The sequence below is a fragment of the Ursus maritimus genome, unplaced genomic scaffold (genome assembly GCF_017311325.1).
Source record: "Ursus maritimus isolate PB19 unplaced genomic scaffold, ASM1731132v1 scaffold_3, whole genome shotgun sequence".
Lineage (NCBI taxonomy): Eukaryota > Metazoa > Chordata > Mammalia > Carnivora > Ursidae > Ursus > Ursus maritimus.
The window spans coordinates 80,282,033-80,309,292 of record NW_024425563.1 but is presented as its reverse complement, the minus strand read 5'-3'; the positions used below and the strand labels follow the sequence as shown (position 1 = coordinate 80,309,292).

The 27,260-nt window shown below is 36.6% G+C and overlaps 1 protein-coding gene across 1 annotated transcript in view; it reads right to left on the bottom strand.

The window, feature by feature from the left end:
- GNAT3 (G protein subunit alpha transducin 3) overlaps nt 1-27,260 on the bottom strand; it is a 54,849-nt gene that overhangs the window by 13,988 nt on the left and 13,601 nt on the right. Inside the window, exons 2-5 of the mRNA XM_008686177.1 lie at nt 18,561-18,603; nt 13,135-13,276; nt 6,823-6,980; nt 1,721-1,849 (exon numbers count right to left, since the gene is read on the bottom strand). Of these exons, the coding sequence (XP_008684399.1) occupies nt 1,721-1,849; nt 6,823-6,980; nt 13,135-13,276; nt 18,561-18,603 (472 nt within the window). The remainder of the gene's footprint in view (nt 1-1,720; nt 1,850-6,822; nt 6,981-13,134; nt 13,277-18,560; nt 18,604-27,260) is intronic.

Here is a 27,260-nt window from a genome sequence, read left to right as displayed (position 1 = left end):
CGCATTGCTAAGTGGCAATTAGCCATTGTTACGGTATTTTTATACCAAGGGAATCTTCAAGCACCACACATCAGGCTTTCCTCTTCCCCTGTCCCAGAGAGCTATTGATACGTTTACCAGCACATAATTGGGTATAGTAGTGACAAGTATACACAGGGATGGTAGACAGAACTATCAAGGCTCTGTGAGGAGACAGCAGCTCGTTTGGGAACTTAATGATAAGGAGTCAGTCCTTGCAGAGATCCAGGGTCAGAGCATTTTAGGCAAACAGAACAGCAAGTGCAAAGGCCCTAAGGTTTGGAATGTTCAAAGAACAGATACTTAAAACAGATAATTTATGACAGTGACCATTTCTGAGAAGATACTAAATTGGTGTTGCATGGACTGACTGGAGTTGTAAGCTTCTAGGTATTCAGTATGTGATAATAATTTTCATAGCTGGTTTGTGATCCAGTCTAAACTCCAGAAAATTCCATTAGCTTGTGTAATGCTTTGCCAGGCTTAGGAGGGGCGAGGGTCCTAGCAATTGGACTTGGATTCCCATCGGAAAGCCTTAGAGACTGGATCAAAAACCAGGAATCTGGAGAAAGTAGTTGCCAAAGAGGAACCGCACGGCAGCCATGACAGGACTGGAGACAAACTGCTCACATTTGCCAAGAGTAGATGTTGATCCAAGTCTTGGCAGTCCCTTTGTCCTGGTTTGATCTTTGACTCATCTGTCAGAAAATTAACTGTTTGTGGACCTGAAATTCAGGTGTAAATTTTGAAGAGCTTTCTTTGATATTAACTTGAAAATATCCTGGCTATCTATGTAACATGTATTCTAATTAGATATTCTGTCTCACCAATTTTAATAATAAAAACATTTTTAAAGCTTTTATCCCACCAAAGTCAGTTTTGCTTCACAAATGGATACAGATAATTCATGTCACTTTTGTTTGGTTTTTCTACTTTGAAAAAATATTCCCAGTTTGCATCCACGAATGAATTTATTAATTGCATTTTTATTTTTTTCATTTTATTAAGTGGTACATCTGGAACCTGGTTTTAATGTTTAACAGTCCATCTTATGCACAATCCACAGGGAGAGGCACTTAAGTGTCGTGACATTTTATAACACTACGGTTTGGATTTCCATTTCTTGGTATAGTAAATGAGTGGTTTTACAGTAGCATTTCTAGAAAGGTCTTGATAATGTGACAGCAATAAAAATAGTGGACTCATTTTCATACCCAAAACATTCTTATAAAATAGGTCTTGTTATTTCAGTAAATAGCATCACATTCAAATAGTTCTCTCAATTATTTGCATTTTTTAAATTAAGGGAATGAATAAGAATATTTCAGGCAAACGGGAGACTGGAGGGCAAAGGACATAGTATCTGTGCCACCTGTTACCTAAATTTTATTTAAATATTTTCTCCCTCTCTCTCTCTCTCTCTTTTTTTTTTTTTCCAAAGTAGGATATCAGTTTCAAGAGGAAATTGAAATCTAGCTCCCACCTGGTCAAGATGAGGCATGTTTCTAAGGAAGGGGTGGGGCTCAGGATGAGGGGTGGGTGTAGGGCCGCAGGAAGGCAGTAAGAGCAGGTGGTACTGAAAGCGAACGAGGTCTGGGAAGGATGCCCAAGCACTCCCTGAACTTGAATATGGGTTAGACCTTTCTCTGTGAAAAAATATTGAATATTTCTGTTGATGATTAGAAAAGACAAGGGTGCATACCTGAAATGCAAATCTTTAAAGGAGAATTGAGTTTCAATGATTCCAGTTGTTTTCACTCGAGAATGTAGCACGTCTTGCTCGTTTGGGACATATCCAGGAGCTGTGATTCTGTCGACATCATTAAGGTAGCTAATAAAACAACAAAAATAGTGTACAGTTTTCAAATTTATGTTCGAAGAGACCAGGATTCGGTACAAATGAATTTTTACTTCAGGGCCCATTAAAATCAGTGAGCTCTAGACCGGTGCTTTCTAAATTCTGCTCATCGGAGCTCGGTGGCCCGATGCGGCCGAGTGCTAAGTGTGGCCCACAGCTAACCCGTGGAGGCCTCTTACAACGGTTGCTAGGTCGCTGCTGCCTTAGCCTGTGTTTTAGGAGGTGTATGTAACAGAATTGATGGCGTATGGACATATTTCAGAGAAAAGCTCTATTTTCAGGTTTTGATCATCCAAAACCAAAATGCTATCTTATTATACTAGGCACTAGACTATCCTAAAAATGCTGTAGTTTGAATTTAGGCACCTTGAATTTTAAGAGAGTAATTGGTTGCAATAATGTTGTTCTCCACAGATTATCTAGTTTAGGACTCTAGACCATTTGTGTCAAGTGCCAAGATTATATACAGTTAGTGCAATTAAAATAAAAAAACTTTTGACTTTCTTGCTGGCTCACAATGGAACTAACTCATGACATTGGTGACCCAGCCAAGGGACAGAAGGCTGGACTTAGACACTGCATTCACTCCTACTGCTCTTCTCTTCCCCCCCGTGTATCAGTGTCCTTAACTCTTTCCTGGAGGGCTTCTTTAAAAGCCCTACCATTACCAAGCTGAATACCGCCCTCTCTTTGCCCACAGGATGTAGGGATCGTAAGGAGGAGGAATAGGTCTGAGTAAACTGCTCTCTAAGAGTCTGTTAGATGAGAGGACAGAAGCTGCTCCTGGCCTCCTTTTTGAAACCAGATCATGTCTTTAAACTTAGAAGTATTTCATTGCTTTCAAAACAGTTGACAACCACTATTCTAGACTTTCATTACTAACACTTTAATAGCTTAGCAAAATGGCTACTTCTGCGAAAATACTAAATAGAGATAGTTTAATATAATGGCGAACTTTTGTCATAAAAGCCTTACAGACTTTTACTAAGTTCACATACGTAGCTAAATAGGAAGATCTCGGTGGGCACCCATCCATCCAGACAGAATTCGAGGGCTAGGATCTAGCTAAATATTACTTACCATTCAAAAGTTGAATTTTTCAGGGCTAAGTTGAAGAGTTATTATGTGTTAGTACCTCACACAATGCCTTAAACAGCAAAACTATGTTATCACTTTAAAAAAAAATTAAGAGCAATACGGATAATTTATTCTCGCAGGATCTTTCTGCTTTTGAGCTGAAAAAAACTGAGTGAATGCCCCAAAGGGATTTTGGCCAAATGACAAATAGGGAATCACAGTTCAGAAACACGTGTATGTGCGATGTGAAAATTTATCACCATGCTTTATTCTAATAAAGCTGATTTTTTTTTAAAAGCAAAAGACAAATCAAGATACAGATATGTCAGAAGAAAATACTGCAAGATTTTTCCGTTTTATCTGTTTTCTATTTTGTGAAGCCAGGTCCTTTGTGAATTTCCTATTGACTAATTCTGCGTATGGGTACGGTCTACTGGTCTACCGTTGGTCAGTTGGTTCACGAAGGAACAACAACAACAAAAGCAAACCTGTCAACATAGCGATTAAATTCATTTTAATGATAGCTAAATGAATACTTTGGTAAAGACACATTTAATGTACTTTCATTTGCATGTACAAATGATTGCAAGCAAAGCAGAAGCTTTAGCAGAGTGACAAATTTGCATTTAAGATGCCTGCTTTTAATAAATATAAGATTGGAGTGCTCAGGCTTGTGGTCTAGAACTTAAGCCAGAAGCCCAACGTACATATAGCTCAAATTGTTAAACAAACAAAAAACCCGATCAAACAAAACCCTGATTCTTTTTCTAATCATGTAAAAATAGTATTTTTTTTTTCCTGGTAAAGTCTTTGTTAAATCTTATGGCTTATAGAATTTAAATAGCACACTAGATTTAAATAGCACTCAATCAGTAAACCATGAAGTATTAATGAAAATCTTTCCCCTGTTTGTCACTGTCATGCCCTTTTCCTATCAGTTTGCTAATACCGCTGAGGGCAGGTTGGTGTTGTGTTGTCAAGGACATTGCCTTCCCTGCTCCGATTAGGACTTACTTCTTTGTTAGCCTAAATTTGAAGGGGCTATAGGTTTGTTTGTTTGTTTTTTTTAAGATTTATTTGAGAGACAGAGTGCAGGTATGCATGCACACGTGAGTGGGGGTAGGGTGGATGGGGGTGGGGAGTCGTGGGGAGGGGCAGGGGCAGAGGCAGAGGGGGAGAGAGTCTTAAGCAGACTCCTCATGAGCACAGAGCCTGACCTGGGCTGGTCTCACAATCCTGAGATCTTGACCTGACCCTGAGATCAGGACCTGCGCCGAAACCAAGAGGCAGAAGGTCAACTGACTGCACCACCCAGGCTCCCTGAAGAGGCTCTAGGTTTGAAAAAATAATAAATATCCTATTTTGACCAAAAAAAGAAAAAAGGCAAAAGGGGAAAAGGGGGAGAGAGGGAGAAGAGAAAGGGAGGGAGGGAGAGAGGGGAAGTGGCCACTGCCCCATATAATACATATGAAATAAATATGGGTGTGGTACCTATCTGATACTATATTTAGTTGTAAAATGTGAAGGTAATGCAGTATTTGAAAAAAATCTGTGAATTTTTGGAAGAAAGCAATGGCCATTCAGCTGTTTTCCTTTGTGTTTTATTTAATCCTTCTTTTAAGGGCCTTTAAGGGCAGAAAATGTTCATCTTTAAATTTGGGGGTGTTTTAATAAACATTTTCGTAGACACGGAGGTGGGAGTGAAGGTGGAGGGGTGGATCAGATTTCTTGTTCTACTAGTCTGTAAATCAACCAGGGTATGTAAAACCATTACGAGCAACATTCACAAAATGGGTACAAATGTGTAATTGTGTTTAATTTGAACAGATAAATGTTTTTAATCTGAATCTATAATGTGATAGTTCCATTGTAAATTATATATTCTGTGTGTCAAAACAGGAAAACTAAACTGAAGGTTAGAAAGAAAAGAAAATACAATAAAAGGTTATTTTATTATTACAATAAAAAGTATTTTAACAATACTTTTTTTTTTTTTTTTGCTATTGAAGAGCAAAGTATCTGGTAAACATAATGATAGTACAATTGCAAACATACTTAGAATATTTGAGTGGAAAAATAATGCTTAATTGCTAATGTATACCCCAAACTAAATCTATTAAGTACAGCTATTGAAGGGGTTCAGGACAGCACACGCCCTGTATCCCGGAATGTGCCACTTTGGCATGTGGATTATTTTGAGCTGAAGGCGCCGAGACTCTGCAGGCTCAAGAGAACTCTTGCCCCTCCCTCCACTACCTAGAAGAATCTAAACTGAGAGTCTTTGCCCTCGATGTAGCAGAGATACGTTTTATCTCAGTGGCCCATCTGCATGGCAGGACAAATATCTAATTACCAAACATCTGCTCCTCTTATCGCTCTGTGAAACACATTCCTTTCCTCTCAAGTCCCAGACCACTACCCCCTTCTGTTTAGTTCGGAATACCATGCATACCTCATTTCACCTGACTGAATTTTCCATGCCCATGTAGGTTCCCTGTATGTACACCTACGAGATTTGATTTTCCCCTGTTAATCAGTCTCACATCAATATGATTTTTAGACCAGCGAGAAGGACCTTGGAGGGGACAGGGATTCATGGTCTCCAACACTATTTTGTGCTCGCTCCGGCAGCACGTATACCAGCACCATTAACCTCTCCCTTCTTCCCTAGAACTTACGAATCCCACAGTTCAGTTTCTTATTGTGACTGCCCGTATCAATGATTTATATAGAAAAGCGGTGTTTTCTGTACTACACAGAGTTCTGTTCGTTCGTATTACAACGTGTGGCTAGGTACTGGGACACATAAAACAATTCTTTGAGTTTACGTAATCATATGATACGCATTCTCTACTCCACCAAAGAGGCAAGAGCAGGACTTTCCTCCAAGGGCTTTGGAATTTAAAATGAACATGAGTGAGTAATCACAGAAGACTGTTAGCTTTTCCTAAAATTTATATGGTTTGTTTCCTCTCCATAATCCTGACCATCATGATCAGAAATCTGATGTATCAAGCAAGTTTCATTGTTCTGTCCTCCTATAGCCTTTCATTTGGTTCATCTTTACCGTATCTTTTCTTTAAAAGTACTACTAACACGTTCTGTTTGGGAGTTCATCAAAAGGGCTGTATTTATACCTTTTTAGACATTGGTGTGCATGGACATATAGTGTAAGTGATTATATTTGCAAACGTGCACGCATGCTTGCAGGCATAAAACCACAGTGTACGTTAAAAATCGCTTACTAAACTAGAAATTTAAAATAATTTTGATAATGAAATTATACCTATTGTCATAACCTCCTAATTTCTTTGTGGCTGATAATTGCCTACTGGATGATATTAGCTGTGAATATTATATAATCTTTCTTGAGACTCAAACAGAATCCCATAACACACAAATATTTTGGAAATCATTATTTTCTTCTAGAATTCTGTATCCTAATCATCGAACCGAAGAAGCCAAAGAATGTATCATTAATAAAATTATTTTAGACGATGATTTCAGTAACTGGACTAGAAATGACATGAACAGCCCGAAACCACAGTATGCACGCCAGCGATCCGTGCTGGTGTTGAGGACAGTGCAGAGTGATGAATTCTTTTCAACTGGGAAAAAATATTTGTGAAATAGGGGTCTCAGGCAGATAGTTTCAAAGTTAGTTATTTTAAATGCTCTTTTGCTTAGATTTTTAAGTTTCACGATGTCACCTTGATCTTTATTTCTCTTCAACTACATTTTATTTTAGTCTAACAAAATGTAAAGCTGTTTGCTTTCCTCATTGGTGATTACAAATGCGGAGTTTGAAGAATTAGAATTCTTAATATAAAATGTTGCAACTATAGCTGCCGTCAAACGCATTCACTTACTAAGCTGCTGAGTCGTTGAGGTGATACTCAGATGCTCTTTCAAAGCAGGCCTGAACTCCAGGGTCCCTCCAGAGTCGTTTTATTACCTCGGCCAGTTCCGGTGTCATGCCACCATCTTGCAGAGTGGTTGCCATCGCACAAAGTTGTTGTTGGTCTTCCTAGAGCAATGTTTTTGTGGCAATGATATAGATGTGTTGTTATTTGGAATCACATATCTTTTTTCTAATAGAGTATTTCAATTTTATTATTTTTATCTTATTAGGTAATAATTTTGTTGAGCATCTATTCAATGTATCTTAAGGTCAATGGAATCTTAAATTTCCTTATAATGGCTGAGTGAAGAGTTCGGTATTGCAAAAAATATATAGTGTTATAGGGTGAAAATAGGATATTTTGATATAAATCATTAACTTCTGAATATTAATACTTTAATGTAAATCCATTGAGATCTCAGTCAAAATGCAAGGAGAAAATACAGTGTCTTTTACAAATGAATCTAAAACTAGGAGGTTAATTGGCCAAACCAAGAAAGACAATGAGCATCAGAAGAGTCAAACTCAAACTACTTTGTGCAGTGTCATGTGGCTCCCAGTGAAGAATGGCCAATGAGAACTTGCTGCTTTTCTGATACGATATCAATTTATTATTTTAAAATAGTAATAATGGTTTATTTCACCATTTTATTAAAAATCTGTTCTTTGCATTAAAAACGAAAGGTATGTGTCTTATTGTTAAAGAGGGGCTAAAAATCTCATTAAATCTGTCTTCGTATTCAGATTTTATTCTAACCCAAATTGATCAGATGACAATTAAACCAAAAATTATAAATGGCCAAAATCTAAGGATTGACCCCATTTTCATATATTGGTATGGAGTACATTTTTAAGTCCTTCCTCCTGATAAGGTGGATGTGAGAGAGGGCTGCAAATCCAGCGACGTATAACCCAGCCAGCTTAGCTGGCATCTTCCGATTTGCTTCCTTTCACCGTTAAGGTGCCATTTAGGACAAAGGATATAATGAAACATCTGCTCAAACTAGTTTGCCCCTAAAGGGACAAAATGACATTCCGTATTAGCATACCTTTACAAACCAAGCTAATTTCCAATACACTCTTTCACTAAAATTTTTTTTCCAATTTCAGTTTATAGTTTATTTGAGTAAATACCATGAAAATAGTCTTGTCTTGAATGTGTAAATGTCATAAAGTATTCTTTGACCACCACTTCTGTCCTAGTACTTGCCTCAGGGGCAGGACATCCTATCAGCTTGGTTTTTGTCCTGCAAGGCCTTTTTTTTTTTTTTTTTTTTAGCTTATCACTTGCATAGGTAAAGCCAGTGGTGGGGATTTTCAAACCAGGCTGTGCATTATAAGCACGTGGGGGCATTTTTAAAAATGCTGATACCAGGACCTCAACCCAAACAAAATGAGGCAGAACTTCGGGGTGTCAGGTTCTACAAAGGTATTTTTAAAAATCTTGCGGGTGACTCAAATGTGCAGCTGAGTTGAGAATCCCTGGCAGTATACAGTTTTCTTTAACTATAAATAATATCTTATACAGTATTTTAATTTGTGAAGTTCTTCTACAGTTCTTAAAGGTCTGACATGGTAATTTAAAGAATCAAAATTCATGTGTTTAAGGAATTGGGCCCCCCAATTACATTTGAATTTTTAAAAATATAATACCAAAATTAACCAGTATTAGGAAAAGATGTCTTCTACATAAATAGTCAAAGTGATGGAAAACTGAACTCCTACTGATAATCTTACTCCCATACTTTAAAAACTCTGGTAATTTTCCATCACACTCAAAACCCAAATCCCATGCCATGGCTCACAGGGTTCTACCCATGTGTTCCTTTTCAACTTTCTTTCTCTCAATCTCTCCCTCCCCCTACAATTTGTCTCTCTTTTCTCAAGATGCGCTAGATTTCTTACTGTTCCTTCAACTCACCAAACCCCCATCTGAGAGCATTTGAATGGCTCTTCTTCCATGTCCTCCCCGTGGCTCATCTCCTACTTCATTTAGGTTTCTTCCAAAATATCACGCCTTCAAGAATGCCTTCCAGGGCCACCCTTTCTCCCATTCTTCCCTTACTTTCCAGCTCCTGCCCTCCTTGATTTTTCTTCATAGCGCTTATTACTACCTATATAGTGCATATGTCTTTATTTTGTATCTTTTATGTTAGACTACAAGCACACAAAGGTGGCGATCTTTTTTGCTGTTGTTGTTCTGTTCATTTCTAGATCCTTAGGTTCTGCTCTCAGTCTTAACACAGGGTATATGTCCCAGAAATATTGTAGAACATTGAATCAATAAAATGAATATGCCGATTAGCTCAGACCTCAGTTTCTAAATTACATGGTTCTCCAGTAAATTCTCACATTTTTCAAATAGCTCCAAGGAAGTCTGAGTGGCATTGTGAAGAAATTTTGTTTCCTTGTGATATATTTGGAAAAGCTTGGGAATTACGGTGGTCCTGGAATAGTTCATTCTTCCAAGGTTATGTTCCTCTGGAACAATGTTGCATAGAAGGCAAAATACATTCTCCGCAAGTTACCCATACTTTCCTCCTCAGTATTAGGCGGTGATCCTAGAAACTTGTGGAACTCATTTTTAGCCCTTGAGTCATATTTCCAAAGATTACAGAACAATATATCAAGGAAGGAAGAGATAACAGAACCTTGTAATCTTGGGAAATGTTCAGGTTAAGAAATGCCTGATTTTGTTACTATGAGACTTTTGGAGCCTTTGAGTCCTGCCATTTGCCAATTTCCAAGAAGTTGTTATAATATATGTTTTCAAACTTGATCACAGAACTTTTATCCTAGAATATCTTGTGGAATCAGTGCTCATTGGTTCATAGTACAGGGCTCACTTTGTAGAACACTGTCTCAAGGACGGTCACAACAACACCCACATCATGCAATAAAGTGTTAAAGCTTTCAACAGTTTTTCATGTTGGTCTAGTGGATGTTTTAGATGCTCTAAGATAAAATATAATATTCAGAGAGGATAAATTGAAATTTACTAAATGCCTATATTATGCCCCCCTCAAGTTTCTTCAACTTTATCCTTTACAAATTCTGTATTTATGAAATTAGTCTGCTAAGTATTGACCCAAAATAAGAACAGGCCTCTGTTAGCTGCTTTCCTCCTTCAGCTACAGATCCTCTCTCTCTCCTACTCCTCGGCTATAGTTGCCCAAAATGTTTAAACTCTGTTCCCATATTTTTCCCTCATTTCTCAACATACATCATTGGATTCTGCATCCACAACTCTTCTAAAACCCACCTCATAAAATCCCCAGTGATCTCTATATTATTAAATATAAATATAAATTAAGTATACTTCTTTCTTGACCCCTCAAGATCTTTCAGCTTAGATAACTTCCCTTTGGAACCCTTGTATTGAAGTCCGTGATTTGATACAAACTTGGTTTTCCTCTTACTATCCCATCATCTCCTCCAAACTTCCCTATTCCTCCCAAATGACCAGAAAATGTTACTTTCTTTTTTAAAGATTTTACTGACTAACTTGAGAGAGTGAGTGAGCAAGAGAGAGAAGGGGCAGGGGGAGGGGCAGAGGGAGAGGGAGAAGCAGACTCCCCTCTGAGCAGGGAGTCTGCCAGGGCTTGATTCCCAGGACTCCAGGATCATGACCTGAGCTGAAGGCAGATGCTTAACCAACTGAGCCACCCAGGTGCCCCCAAAATGTCACTTTTTGAACACGGGCACCTAACTCGCCACTCTCCTTTTTGCCCTTATCTACTCTTTCTAAGCATTTGACGTCTTTGATCCCATCCATTTCCTAATATACATTGTACACCATAGTGCAATGCCAGTAGTACTGAGATTTTGGTCCCTCATCAGATTATCTCGTTTGAACTTGAAATGCACATTTTCAACCACTTACACGTGTGGACATGTTACAGACTTTACAACCAGAACATTTCTTAAACGTACTAGTTCTGTCCCATGCCCACAGGTGATAGTACTTCCTTTTTCAGTAATTCGTCTGGTAAATGAGGATTTGGCTCCTTATCCAGCTGTGCTGCACTTTTGAAATAGCTGATGCTTTGTAATTACTTGTTCAGTGTCAGACTTCCCTCTCTTGAGGGCAGATAATGTTTCTATTTTATTTACTGCTGATTCCTCAGTGTATCCCCAGTGTCAAGTGTCTGCCATGTAAATAATAGTTTAATGTGTTACAGTTTAATGAATAGTTTAATGAAATATAATTTTTTAAATGATGTTAGATGTGTAGACTTTAATACATAATACATTTTAATGAGCTTGCATTTGGAGTGAAAATTGGAAAATAAATACTCAGTATTTACCAGAAACTTACAGTATTTTGTTTTTTAAGTGGATTTGCTATATTTCTGTTTGCTTCTGTAATAGTCCTTGAAACTCAGTGAAAAAAACACTAATGTTTTGTGGATAAAGAAACCCAAATGTAGAGAGATTAAGTAACTCGTCCAATTACAGAACCAGTAACCAATAAAGCTTATCATTTCCTTTAGGACTTCAATGTAAAAATATATTAATTGTATAAATAGCTAAATTAAAAGCTCTAGAACAGTAGAACTCTGAAAGCCACACACGCACAGATGTTTAGCAATTAGTCTGTTAAATAAAAAGTTTAAGCCAGGCGTAGAGTATATTCATCTTAAAATCAATTACTAAAGAAGGTCACTGAAACTACTATCGTTTTCAACAACTGAAATCAAAATTTGAGTTACGTAGTACCTGCCAACTGATGTTTGACGCTTGAGGGTGTAGGTCCTCCTGAAAAGTCATATCAGTCCTTCAGTGCTGCATAAATTACTCTGTTTTTACTGTTTGTTGTATAGTTTGAATAAATTGCGTTTATTTTAATTTTCAGTCAGCATAGTGGCAGCAATCTACAGAGTCTATATTATTTTCACTCCACCTGCATGCCAGATCATGAAGATACTAACCAGTGGAGGATTAGCAATCATTTCTGATCATTAAAAGTATTTTTATAAAAATCCTTGCATCAGGAAAAGCACTCTAATGGAAACCAGAGGAAAGGGGTTTCGTTCAAAACACTAGCTATGCAATGCAGGCCACCTTGCTAATCCTCTTTGGCCCTTGTTTTTCACATCTTTAAATATGGGGCTTATACCAGGTTGTTTTGAAGGGCCAATTTAAAGTCTCAGATCCTTAGGAACAGCCAAGGTCAGAGGGATAACCAAACTACCCTTAAATAAAAAGGGGATCAGCAGGTCCTGGAATGATAAAGAATGCAAGGATATTGGAGTTGAGCTCTTCAGGTTCTCCTCCTACATGTGAGAGGGAAACTGGAACCTAACGAAGAAGGTGACTTACTGGAGCCAAGTTTGAGGAAAGGTAAAAATGGAAGAGCCTAGCTAAACTCCTGACTCTGCTTTACAAAGCATCTGCCCTAAGGACATACTTAGAATTTCTGTGCTCTTTGTTGGAAAATGGCAGAACAAGTTGAGGGTTTACCATTTCCTTTTAAATTAACAGCATGAAAGAGGTATTTTTCTTTTCATCCTAATAGCATCCAAATGGTAATTTACATGGTCTAACCCTAAACTCCTGGAGAGGTAGGAAGAGGAAAGTACAAGGGTCATACTCTTCTCCATACTTAACATGCTGTTCCTCTCTTTCTTATTGTTAGTGTACAAGGCATCCAAGTTACACTGGGAGCAGTTCAGTTGATATCATCCGGGGGCGACCAGCTGCTCCAGGACAGGACAAATGGAAGTGAGCGTTTTCCTGTTGATTGTACACTATTGCTCCTTTTTTGCGTGTGGTTAACTATTGTTCTTTGGAGAATGCTATATGTTCCATTTGTCAGCTAAAATTGTTCTATCTGTTGGCACGTAAACTGTTTGAAACTAAGTGGGTTTTTAATGTATTTTAACATAAAATACTTATAGTACAAAATATAGAATAGAATGAAATGGAACTGTTCAGATGCTACCTTATGAACATAACTCTTAACTACTTGAGCTTATTTATTATACAAACATCTTACTTAGTCTCACAATTTTGAATTCTTTTTAAAAAAATTAACACTGTAAAGTAATCAAAGGTTTGATTCCAAGGAGCAGTTAATGCTGAATAAGATTATGGCACACAGAAAATTTCATTTAAAGAAAAAAAAAGGATATCTTACACTAAACAGAATTAAAGTTCCCCAAATTCATATTTTATATTCCTAAATTTTTGGTGTAGATTAGTACTACAAATTTAGTTCTACTGTTTTATGGGTCAAACTCCATTGTAGGACTACAACTGTCATTATTTGCATACTTACCGCACTTGTGGGATTTATATAATCAATCCCAAGGGTAGTCATGGCTTTCACAATAGCTAGGATGGATTGCAATGTGTTACTGTAAACTACTGCTTTGAACTCCATGCATTCTTGCTCACTGTAACCATTCTTATGGATGATCCTATAATTTAAACATGAAAAGCTTTTGTGAGTTGAGCAATTTTTTTTAATATCAAAACACATCAACAATACTTTGCTTGAAGAAAATTACAGTATATATTTGTTACAAAAAATATTGTCCATATGGATGGGTTAAATCTGAGCAATTTTATGGCTTTGGACTTTTATCATCATCATTGGGACTTAATACAATAATTTCTTTCTGAGTTCCTCGTGCTAAATATAAAGAGGACCTAGGTAAACCAGCATTTAAAATGAGTAAATCATGAGAATTTTACTTAGAAATCTTATTTATTTTCAAAAGAAAATTTTCCAGATTCCCAGGACAAAGATACATACAGAGTTCTGAAGCTAGTCTTTATAATGTGATGTCTAGAGGAAGCAAAGTAATTTAGCAGAACATTTCTTTTCCTACCACTTAAGACACACTGGAAAATAGGAGTGCCTGCTTTCTATTTATAGCAGTAACAAAGGCATCCTTTTTTTAAATGTAGGTAATTAACCTGTTGTTAAATCCCTTGTTACTTTTCCATCTGTGTATGTGCCATGAGTTCTCAATGTTGAAAGGCTCACTTTATTTGGCTGAACTCTTCTTTTCCTTCAACTCACTCAGACCTCAAAGTTTTCTAGTTTTGCGATAATAGATTAAAATAGATTTACCTTCAAAAGCTAAAATCTCTGTATATGCTAATTACTTGATTGCGTCTTTATTGTATAATATATTCTTGCTCCTTTCTGTTTCTTGCTGTTGTTTTTGAAGTGCTATGTGTACATTAGGCATCATTTTGGAGGTCATATTCTGAAGGATTTGTGTTTTATCTACACACAGAGAGGCTTTAGCATAAGGGGAAAAGAATACAGATGCTCCCCAAGATATTAAAACTTTCAAATACTAGAATTTCTGTAGTGAAAGGAGTAGAGGTAGCCCCTGTGGCATTATTGATTGTTTTTTGATATTTGCTTGCCAATTATTGCTGTATTTCTATTAACCATGGCCATGTCTAGCTGTATTAAACAAATTATTAAGTAAATAAAGTAGACAACTAAAGGTGTAGAAAAATGCAGTAAATGTCTGTGGATAGATCAAGAATAAATTCATTAAAGAGATCTCAGTTCTTTTTCAAAAACAAATTGGAAAGTTACCAGTGAACATGGGGGCATTTAGGGTTGCTTTCTGGAACAAGTTCTGATTCCTATCTTTTCATCATAGGATAAGGCAAAGTGGCAAAAGCATACTTTAAAAAATCCAGTTGTAGTGGGACTTTAAGCAGCATTGTTTTTCTAGGGACTGCATAATTACATCTCTGTGAGATGGAGATTTTACTTGCTTTTTACTTGCTTTTTACAAGTTGATTCCTAAATTGGTTCCAATTAATGAGCTTCCACTGGGGATTTTCTGTAACATGTTGCATTATGTGCTGAAAAGAATGAATTATACTTTCTCTCCTCCCCAAAAACCTATAGACTAGAGTTCCATTGTCCAATATAGTAGCCACTAGATATTAATTAAAATTAAATTGATTCCTCATTCCCACTAGCCACATTTCAAATGCTTAACAGCCACATTTCAAATGCTTAATATCACTGGGAGCTGCCATATTGGAGAGCCCAGGTAGAGAATCTTCTGTCATCACAGCATGTTCTGTTGGACAGTACTAGATTATAGAAAGGTAGAGCATAAAATCCATTTTTGTGCAGTGTGATAGGATATAGTAACAATATCTCCAAGTGGTACAGTAAACTAGAAAAGAAAAAGTGATAAACTTTATTGGGAGTAGGTGTAGGAGATCACGGGAGACTGCCTGGGAGCAGTGATGATCAGTTGAGTTTTCAAGAAGTTACTTCCAGATGGTGCACAGGAAGAGCATTCTAGGCAGAAGGATCAGTGTGACCAAATAGATGGTTAATTATCAAGCTTTCAGGATGTGCCAACCGCCGTGTGAAGTGCTTTAGATAGACGTCTTCTCATTTCTTGCAATAAGTCCTTTAGAGTAGGTAAAATGATTACCTACATTTTACAGGAAAGAAATGTAGGCACGGATAAATGAAGGAACTACCCCTAACTTATTCAGTACGCGGTGTGGTTGGGCAAGGAACGCAGTCCCATTTGGGAGCCTGTGATCTTAGCCGCTAATCTGTACGCCCACGGTCGTCCACGGAACTCTGCGTTCAGCATTTCCAGTGTAGAAAGCAGGGAGGGGGAAGTCATGGGACATTAGAAAGAAGAGACAGATGAGAGCTGGATTCTAAAGTGTCTTATGTATCCTTCAAGGAGTCTGTTCTTGATAGTTCATGCCGAGTACAATTCAGGAAAGAGATAGTTTTCTTTTTAAAGAAATCAGTTGGTGTTGGTGTGGATACTGCAGTGGAAGAAAGAGGAGGGAGGGAAAAAGCGCTTTGCAGGATATTGTATTAATCCAGTTCAGAAATGCAGGGTTTTTAAGCTAAGGCAGTGAAAATAGGGACAAATGACACCCTTGAAGACAAAAGTTGTAGATGTGGCAAAACTTAGAAAATGCATGTCAGCATATCTACACCCAGATTAATTGCTCTAGAGGCCGCTGCTGTAATTCATTGTAGGGACATGGAGGCCAGATGGGGAGACAACTTAGTGTTGTTCATTCTGTTTTGGACCTATCCATAGACTGTGGAGGTAGTTGTACCTGCTTCCCTAGTTTAGATAAAGTGAATTTGAAAGAAATATTCTGGGACAGTCTGCTTGAAGATGAGAATGAAAACCACTGTACCTTAGTAGTTTTCATTTGAGGGTATAGAGAAAGCAGAGAAGGGGGCCAAGTGCATGAGATACACCAGCAGTTGGGATGTGGTCAAAGAATCAGAGTAAAGCAGGCAATTAGGAAGAAAACTCGGAGAGTTATTCTAAAAGCCAGGGTGAAGTTTTAGAAGAGAAAAGCCCAGTGGAGTCGAATGGAATTAAAATAGGAACTCATGAGCATTGCAGACACAATGGCAGTTAGGAGATAATATTGATGTTTATAAGGGCAATTGATGGGGCAGGCCCGAGGCAGGAGCAGTGGAAATGATTTAAGAGTAAACGGCAGGTGGAAGAGTGAAGAACGCTGGTGCAGACTATTCTTCATGGAGTCTACTGAGAAAAGGAAGGAAGGAGATAGACCGAGGAGACTCTTTGTTAATAACAGAAGCAATACTTCTTCGTTGTGAGAAATGTGAAAAGCCCAGCACTATTCAAAATGAAGGTGCAATGTAACTTCAAATCCCAGTATTGAGAAATAAATATCACTGGACATTGGCCTATATTCTTCCATTTAAAAAAAAAACTGTATTTTGTCATAATTGAGGTAAAGATGTTTATGCAATTTTGAATCTTAGTTATTCAGCTGGCGAAAAGCAGGCTCATAGCAGAGGAGCCTGATGTGGGGCTCGATCCCATAACGCCGGGATCACACCCTGAGCTGAAGGCAGACGCTTAACCGCTGTGCCACCCAGGCGCCCCTGGCGAAGTATTTTCTGCTATTAAAACTTGCTCATATACATACAACTTGTAATGGGTGCAAAACACTGCAATTGAAAGGTGAATTGTCCATACTTTTGCAATCTGCTTCCTTATGTTTTATTTTCATTTAGGGTACTTTATTCTATCTCATGTTTCATTATTTTAAGTAAGACTAATCTAAATCTCTTGGTGCATAAATGTTCATATTTTCATGTTTAAATTATTTTATTTTTGTGCTTTTTCAAATATAAATTATTTTACTAAAATTCTCAGAAATATATTTAGATCAGTATTATTTTCCCAGTTTCCTATGTAGATTGCAAAAAAATTACTTCTATAAATTTGTTATAACAAATTATTTTCCTGGTAGTAAAGAGAAATATTAACGTCTCAAAACCTCACCCTTATTGGGTAATATTATTTAAAATTCTTGTTTTTTAGTTTACTAAGATGAAGAATAGCTCCTTATTGCTTTAAAGAGATATTTCAATTTTGTCTTGTGTGAATTGTCTGTTCATAGTCTCTTCCCATTTATATATATTGGGCAGCTTATTTTTCTTACCAATCTATATGACTTTTTATGATACTCAATTATTTATCATATTTATTATAGATATTTTTTCTAGTTTTCTTTTTAAATTTTATTTATGGCTTAATATATTTAAAAGTTTTAATTGTGAGATAGCCACATAATTGGTTATGTCTTGTTTTACTGCACTTAAGTTCATAGAGACTGGACAGGTAGAAAGGACAGGAGGGATTTGAGCATGATTAGAACCAGAAAGAAAAGAACAGGTGAACACAGTGGGAGTGTGATGGGGAGTGTAATGGGGCGGTGTGAGATGATTTGGGTACACGGATGAAGCTGAGAACCCAAAAGCAGTCTGAGCAATGATCAAGAGAAAGGAGGGTCTTGTTCTTCAAAGACAGAAGAAAAGTAAAAAATTTGGTTGCAAGTACATATGTCAGGAAATTCCAAAAGTGGGACTTTAAATAATTGTTAGTATGGAACTTGAATGACATTATTACCTGAAAATAAAGAAAAGACCAGGGATTTAGATTCTAAATAGACAATCACATTATTGACCGGGATGATGCCCTCATGTGACATATTCCAAAGAACAAGATCCTCCAACACAGAATGAAAAATAAGCCAAAAAAATGATTATCTTCTTTTCCTATAACAATAGTTGTCCTTTAAATTCTCCAGCAGTGACAGAGATATGAGGTTTTACATAATCATCTCCACTTACCAATTGAAATTTTATTCGTTTAGACATTATATTCTTGAATTTTAAAGCTTTTGTATTTGTTGTCTCATTAAGAAATCCACGTCTAGTTATTTCATTATAAAAAGATTTTTAAAAAGCAGAGAAAAGAGTGCAAAAATAAATTGGAATCCATGATAGTAATAACTTTAAGCACTTTATTCCCAGGTAGGCAAAATGCCAATTAGGTTAAAAATACCATTTCTTTTTAAATTCAATGGGAAATCAATGGACATACTTTGAAATGTTTATGGCTTATACCCGCAATGCTGAAGCCTAGATTACGCCCAGATTCATATATTTAAAACATGCCTGCTTTGAGTATTCATCTTGTTGAGAGGCAAAATTTGGAAGAAAAATGGAAATTAAAATACCACCCATGAGTTATGCTCCCTGCTAAAGGATAGGAGGGAGGCTTGCACAGGAAATATGACAGGTTTGCTACTACCTGCATATACATCGATTCTCCCAAAGTATTTCTTTTCGGACTGGTCAAGTACACAGACTTTAAATAGCAAACATTTAGAAGAGTGAATACGTACTTCATTTGTTTAACGATTGTACTTTTTCCGGATTCTCCTGCACCTGCAACAGAAAGAGGGGAGTGTCATCAATTACTACACTAAGTTCATTGAGATAATAACACCTGGGATTGTCACTTTCTTGTGGGTAAATCTTGACCAGACAACTCTCCTATATAAAGAAGGAAAATAATCTCTGTCACGTCTTGAAAGGTATTAGCTGCCTACTTTCTAGGAGAACAGAAGAAAATAAAACCCCTCTATATTGATGTTAAATTCAGATACAGGTCTGGCTTCAAGGTAAAGGCTATCTTCAAAAACAAGGAATGTATACTCTCCCAGAATGTCTCCTCATATATCCTATTAGATTAAATAGCAATAAAAAAAGAACATTAGACAATTGTCTTTTTATTTCCAGAACTGTTTGAAGCCTATTCTAATTGAAGAGTGGACTCTAGTCTTTATCATTGTGTTTACATTAGTACATAGATGTTTTTTCCTCTGCTTAAATAAAGGAAAGTTAATAACAATAACAACACTAAGCAAATCTGAAGAGCCTGCAGGTGACAATGATGTGGGAGTATCTGAAAATGGATTATACACTCCAGGGGGAGGAACAAGGGGTGGCAGTAATACCATAGAAAACCAGTTGCATTTACCTGGAATGTTTATTTTAGTTGATGATACAAAATATGCAACTTTATTTTGGTATGTTTGGCAAAGATTGTATAAAGAGATGCAAAATTCACATGACTTTTTTTTTTTAAAGATTTTATTTATTAGAGAATGAGCAGGAAGGAAGGGCAGAGGGAAAGGGAGAAGCAGACTCCCTGTTGAGCAGGGAGTCTGATGCGGGGCTTGATCCTAGGACCCTCGGATCATGACCTGAGCCAAAGGCAGATGCTTAACGAACTGAACTACCCAGGTGCCCCAAAATTCACATGATTTTTAAAATAGATGAAACTTTGATGAAAATATCTAATCGTTTCTGGCTATGTCTCAAGGCCTTTTGAGAATATTTCTTGAGTGTCCTTTGCCATTAATGAGTGTTGACTTGGGAAATGAAACCCAAGAAGTACTGAAATGAAGTGACCTAGGTTTGAGGGTTTGGCTCTGTCCCCATGTGTGCACACATGTGCGTTTGGGTGCAGCTGCGGTATCTTTGGTAAATTTGTTAGCCCCTTAATTTCCTTATCTATAAACTGAGAATATTTACCTTAAAGATTATTAGAAGACCATAATGACATAATAAGCATGAACTTACCTTCTAACTACCATGCGAAATAAAACATAAAGCAATGTACTTAAGAATCCAAGGATGAAAGAAATTCTGCAGTGTTTTGTAAAGAGAACAGTGTCAAGAATACCCTACATGTACTAGATGAATGGTGATGAAGCAACTGGGTGTTCATGTGGACCAACAACACTGACTTTTATATGACAACAAGGCCAAAATTAATTTGAATTGATTCATAAACATGTATGTGTTTGTGTGTATAATGAGACTCTAAAAGTTCTAGAGCAATGTAGAGATGAAAAATCGTTCCAAACTTGAAGTAGCCAAAATATTCTTAAATAAGACATTAAAAAAAACCCCAAACAACAAAAAGTTGAAAATTGATAAATTGGACTTGTTCATTGTTAAAAATATTTGCTCCCCAAACACTATCAAGAAAATGAAATGACAAGCCACTGACTAGGAGGAAACATTCACAGCATGTATGTCAGGCAAAGGACAGGTACCCAAATTTACAAAAACTATGGTTGAGAGTTCATAATGAGAAGACCTAAAAATCCAGTAAAAATTAGGCAAAAAAAAATTGAACTGATACTTCTCAAAAAAAGATATATGACCAGTAATCTTATGAAAAGAGGCTCAATATCACTAGTAATCCAGGAAGTGCAAATGGCTCCATAGAGAGATGGCATTACATATGCAGTAAAATTGGCTAAAATTCAAGAGTCACAATACCAAGTATTGACAAGGATGTGGAGCAGCTGGAAGGCTCTACCATTGCTGGTAGAAAAATACATAGTATAGCCACTTCCAAAACAGCTGGCAGCTCCTAATATGTTAAACATAAACCTATTACGATCCAGTCATTACACTCTTAGGGCTTTACTCCAAATAAATGAAAATGTACATCCTCACAAGGATTTGTACATGAATGTTCATAAAAGCTCTGACAGGTCCAGAGCAGTTAATACCCAAAGGGCCATTAACAAGGATAATAAACAAAATGTAGCATATCTTTATAATGAAATGCGCAAGCAGTAAAAAGGAACATACTATTGACTCACGCAACATTAATAAACTTAGTTATGCTGAGTGAGAGAAGACACACAAAAGTATATTTATCCCGTATATTCTGTAGTATACTTGTTTCATTTATATAAAACTCTAGAAAGTACAAACCAAAGCATACTGACAGAATGCAGACCAGTGCTTCCTACTCGTGGGAGAGGAGAAAGGCAAGGATTGTAAAGGCACATGAGGAAAATTTGGGGGTGATGAAAATGTTCATCTTTAATCATGGTAATAATGACTTCATGGATGTGTACATCTGTCAAAACTCATCAAGTCTTACCTTTCAGTATTTGTAGTTTATTATATGTAGATTTTATCTCAATAATCTTGTTTAAAAAACACACCGTTACCAACTCAGAGCAACAACATTGTAGGTCATTATCCAGAAGAAGACAGAACATAAAACACCAACGATTTTAAAGGTCTAATAGTACCATAGTATCATTAATGTGTGTTACATAAAGTTGGATATTACATATTTATAGTTACATTTTAAACAGGATAAATGCAGTGGGACTCAGGAATGTTCATGGAAGGCTGTTGATTAAAATGGCTAATGTGAGGACGGCTGCCGTATGAAGAGTCTACAAATGGGTATGACTCGTGAGTGAAAATGATGGGGAAATTTGGTTGAAATTACTGCAATATGTAGGGCCTATTGTATAGAGTATAAAATGGGATAGAAAGAAAGACTTTTTAGTGTATTTATCTGTGAGTCCCAGACACGTGAAGGAGGAGGTAAGGAAGGAGCAAATTCAGGCAACCACTTGAACTTTGAATGTTCTGATTTTACAGATGGGAGAAAAGCAGAGAGTCACCAAGAGTTGGCAAACCCTGATAATACAAGTTTGTTCATAAAATTTTTAGATACGATCACCAATAAATATCGAAAGTATTGGGGGGACAGTCAGTATTTTGTAATTGATATGAAATCATAGTTTTTAGAATGTATCCTCAGGTTACAACTAACCCTTATGCATGCAAATAGGACATTAAAATAAAGTATTGACCAGAGACCTAAATTAAATACCAATGAGTAGATTTTTTGGCTTTGTTATCCTGATTTCTGTATCTTGAAGAGAAGCAAGGGCCTTGATATTACTGGCAGCTTCAAAAACTGGGTCACAGGACATCTTCGAAGTCTCAGTGTGCCTGTTAATTTTGGACCGATTTCAAAGTAGCACAGCTAAGGCAGTTTTAAAATTTCCCAGGAAAAATCCAAATTCAGGAAAACTAATAAATACATATCCCTTACTAGCATGGCAGTCAACTGCCTTGTTTTACCTCTGTTTTTACCTAAGCAAAAGTAATACGACTTTTGGTAACCCCGAATCTCAGAATTTTATTTAAATGTGTATCAAAATATATATTGAATTGGAGGACCCTGACTACCCTGTTTCAATTTTTAACTCCACTGTCACCCACTTTATTCTATTTTCTCTAGTCCACTTTTTCCTAGCGCTTATCTTATTCTACAAACTTACAAATCGCTCACATGCTGTTTTTAATTTTTCTTGTTTGTCTTCCAATGCTGTGAGGTCCACTGCACAGGGCGGGGGTCTTTGTTTTGTTCCCGGATATATCTAAATGCACCTAGAGGAGTGCCTAGTTGTAGAATTTCAATGAAATAAATGAATTCTTTAAATTCATGCTTCAAAAATAAAATTTTGCCCCCTGTCTTGTATATTTTTCACATTGCAACATTTTTGCCTGATAGGCACTATTTTCTTAAGCCATGATAAACAGATATGACCCGCAAATTTAATTCTACTTCACAGCAAATTTGTATTGTCTCAGCCTGTCTAACTGTGTCTAGTTCTGCAGTTATCTGAAACAGCTGCCCACCCATATATATAGCAAGGATAATCAGAGTGGTAAAGCTGTGAGAAATGAAATTTTATTGCCTGGTGGGATTAAATGGATTCTTCCTCTTGGGTAAGCCTCCAGCATAATTCTCCTTACGGCTTTATACTAGTGTGGTCTACACCACACAGCGTAAAATTTGACAAATGCAAAATCGACCACAACTCTTTGCTAATCTTTCTTTGTAGACTTTTAAAAATGTAATCAAACATGAACTGACCGATGGGGCAAAACCATCTCATTTAATAGAGACTGCTATGTCCAAGAGTAAAACTTTTGGGGATCAAATAAAAATCACATTAAAATACCACCTCACCTATCATCAGAAGACAACCGGCTATATTATTTTGCATGGCTGAGCATTGCTTGTTTGCAGCCGTGGTAAGAGCAAATCAATGAGCTTTGTACAATATCTTGGTTTGCTGGATTCAAAAATTTGCTATTTCGCTCCAGGCTGTGCATCACTTTGGAAAAATAAAAAAGTTTCCTGGCAAGATTATAAAACTGTTCCTGGTAGTTTTGTTTTAAATTCTCTAACAGTAGATGCGGTGGACATTAGAAATTATAGCATCATCCTCTAGAGGTGACAGATTTGGAGACTATCTCACTTCTCCATATTTATACTTATATTGATTTATATTGATTTTGCTATATGGAAAATGACAGAGTCATAGGGATGTGGGAGGAAAGCCAGTGGGCCCAGTAGGAACTCCCTTGCTTTTTTATGCAAGTGTATTTTGTGTTATATTTTGTTTAATCAGAATGGAAATATTGGGGAGAAAGAACTTTGGAGAAAATCAGACTAAGAAAAGGAACTCATCTCTGACTAGTACTTACATTGGTAATCATACAACACTAAGATCTGGCATGTTTCCAAAATTATTTTGAGTCTAGAGGGTATCTTACTATAAAATGATTCTTTCTAGTTTTGTTTATCCTTCATGACCTTCCTTGGGTAAGCAGAATAACCAGTCATGTTTAAAAAATAGTATGTAGGTTTTTTTTTTTTTTTAAATGAAACTACATATAAAATAAGAGTATTTTCTTTGGAAGACTTTACAAAAAGTATCTGGAACATTTCTTGCTCTATGTAGTGACTCCAGTCTTCTATATGAAGGTCCAGTATAGTCAGCTACAGCATTAACAGGAAAATTCCTAAAGAAAAGTCACTCTAAAATCTTACTTATTATCTGAAACTTTATTATAAAGTTATTTCCGAAATAAATTATCAAGTCCCATTCTCACAATGATTCTGGGTCATAGTTCACAGCAGCCATTCCATTCTTGTACGATGAGATCATGTTACAGAGTCAAATATAGACATCAAAACAGCGTGTTCACATAGGCTGAGGGCGTCCTGAAATAATCTCTTCCTTCCAAGCTGGTCATCACTAAAATATTTTCTGGGTCAAGGGGTACTAAGGGAATTTTATTTCTTGGAAGTGGATAATGTTTCAAATAATTAAATATTTAGGTTTATGCCTCATATTGTGATACTCATAAATTATTCCTAAGAATTAGAGATTTTATTCCACATTTTCATTTGCAAATATTAAAAACAATTTTAAAGCTACATGGTATCTATACTTGTAACTGAACTTCAGCTGAACACCAGGCTTGATTGTTCATTTGCTAAAAGAGGCAAAATGAGAATAAGCATTTCAACTTGTTATCCTGCATAAGATCTCTTGTAGGTGGTTTTAAAAATCACACAATTGTGCAGTAGCATAAACCCTCAGAAATCAACCAACTATGCATATCTCTTTATGCGTGAGAAAAATGGGTCTAGTAGAAATTGTGATACTCACCCAAAGTCCCACATCTACCTTAAAATGGAGAAACTGTGTCTTCTGACTCCCATATTAATGCTGTAATGTTGCTTTTAAATAAGTACTGGCAATGTCAATATCAATACGATTTCAACACAAATTATTTTAAATTCCTTCATTTTAAATAATATGAAGGCAGTGTACTTTTCATAGATACTGGTATGCTTGTCATTCATTTATAGACTGCAGGCATGGAAGGTTCTTAGGGTAGCTCTTTTGAACCAACTTAATTTTATTGCACTGACTCTTCCTCTTTCTTACGGAGCAACAACAAAATTACCGGACTCTTCCCACGTGACAGCCCTTCAAATCTGGGTAGGAAATGTGGTAAGCATTTTAGAATTGAACAAATGTGGGCTCGCAGTTATTTCTGACTTTGGATATCTCGATCAAATTTAATCAGAGAGTCCGTTTTCTCTTTTATAAAATGGGGCTATTAATATCTACCTCTTAGGGCCCGGGCAGGTTAAATTAGAGATATGAAATACCCAGGACATACTTTAACTTATGGCGAGTCCTCAACATTTTCTCCTAATTGAAGCATGCTCTGTCTCTTTTCGAAGAGACTGCAAGTTGAATATGTTCTGTTCCTTTAATCCTTTCATGTGGAACATGATATTTAGACCCCTTTCCACTCGGAACTGAGCTCCGTGTGAAAGCCAGTGTCTGCAATACTGGTACTGAAAATTGTGCCGTAGATTTCAGGAGGTTATCAACAGCACTGATATTCTGATGTAGTAGGATAGGAATGTAACCTAGGCTGCCCTTGCTCTTGGTACTTGTTTTTAAATAGAACACTTAATTCGGACCATGATTCATTCCTCTTTTCTTTTTTCTTTTCTTTCCTTTTCTTTCCTTTCCTTCCTCCTTTCTTTCCTCTCGTTTCTTTCCTTTCTTTCTTTTCTTTCTTTTTTCTGTAGCTTTATCATATTCTTTACCTATATTGAGTTTGGAGTATTTAAAATTTTTATGCTTTTATTCCACGCTGCCTCTTAGCAAACAGATTCTTCCACATACATACTGTGCATGTATCATCTTTTTTAAACCTCAGGTGAAGATCTCTGTTAAATTCCATTTTTATTTGGACCAGTCATTTTTGGTAGTTGAAGTTAGAATTTTGACTGTCTGTCAGTAAATGTTGCTAAACTCTGGATCTTATTTGAGTGTGAAATGCTGCCTATCCACCTTCACCCAAATCCCTGATAAGAGCATTGACTAGGAAAGGGTGAGGGGCAGGAAACTGCGTCAAGGCCCTGAATCATCATTAGCCCTTGTTCACTATTTGTTTTTTGTTTTTTTTTTAAAGATTTTATTTATTTATTTGACAGAGATAGAGACAGCCAGCGAGAGAGGGAACACAAGCGGGGGAGTGGGAGAGGAAGAAGCAGGCTCATAGCGGAGGAGCCTGATGTGGGGCTCGATCCCAGAACGCTGGGATCACGCCCTGAGCCGAAGGCAGGCGCTTAACCGCTGTGCCCCCCAGGCGCCCCCCTTGTTCACTATTTGTAGTCAACAGTGCTAGCGGTGTAGTAAACAGGGCTAACAGTAGTTAGCGGTGACATCCACTGAGGGTTTTGTACATACTTGGTTAATGGATTTGCCTTTATAGCTTGTTTGATAAGAGTTTTTATCAGGAACAGATGAAAGAAGTTTATTGTTTGTTTTGGGTTCAGGTTCTAACAAAACTATAATTTTTCTCTTTTATGCGATAATGTAGTGAATGTGATTAATGTTCTAATACTATTTTAACCATGTATTCTTGGGATAACTCCCTCCACCACCCCCACAACACACACTTTTTTTTTTTTTTTACATTTTATACATTGCTAGAATCAGCTTGCTAATACTGGCTTTGGTCTTTGTTTTTATGTTTCTGAGGAGGGAAATTGACCTGTCACTGTCTGTTAAATTTTGTTTTCAAGGTTATCAAATAACACATGTTAAGAAGTATTTCTTTCTTTATGTAATTTTTAAATGATTTGTTCATGAGATATCTGGTAGGATTTACTTGTAAAGTCAGACTGAATTTGTAGATAAATTTGTATATTTTCTTTTGCCAGATAATAAATAGTATCTCAGTGTACACTTGTTTTTCCCAGATATTTAATTCTAATAATCTGGGAGTTGCAGTTGTTTGAGAAAAGAGTACATTGGAAACCTCTATTTTATTTTTTAAATTGAAGTATAATTAACACACAATGTTATATTAGTTTGAGGTATACAACCTATTGATTCAACAATTCTGTACATTATTCAATGGCATATATTGAGTATATAATAAATGCTCATCAAAATAGGTGTAATCACCATCTGTCACCATACAATGTTATTACAGTAGTATTGACTATATTCCCTATATGCCCTATGCTGTACTTTTCATCTCTGTGACTTATTTATTTTGTAACTGGAAGTTTGTAATCCTCTTCATTGTTTTGTCCATCCTCCCAATCCACTGCTTCTCTGGCAACAACCATTTCTCTGTATTTAAGAGTCTGTTTGGTTTTTGTTCGTTTGTTTTGTTTTTTAGATTCCACATAGTGAAATCATATGGTATGCATCTTTCTCTGTATTGTTTCACTTAGCATGATACCTCTAGGTCCATTCATGTTGCAGGCGGCAAGATTTCACTCTTTTTTATGGTCAAGTAAGAGTCCATTGTATTTATCGCATCTTCTTGGTCCATTTACCAATTGATAGACAACTTGGATGGCTTTTATATAT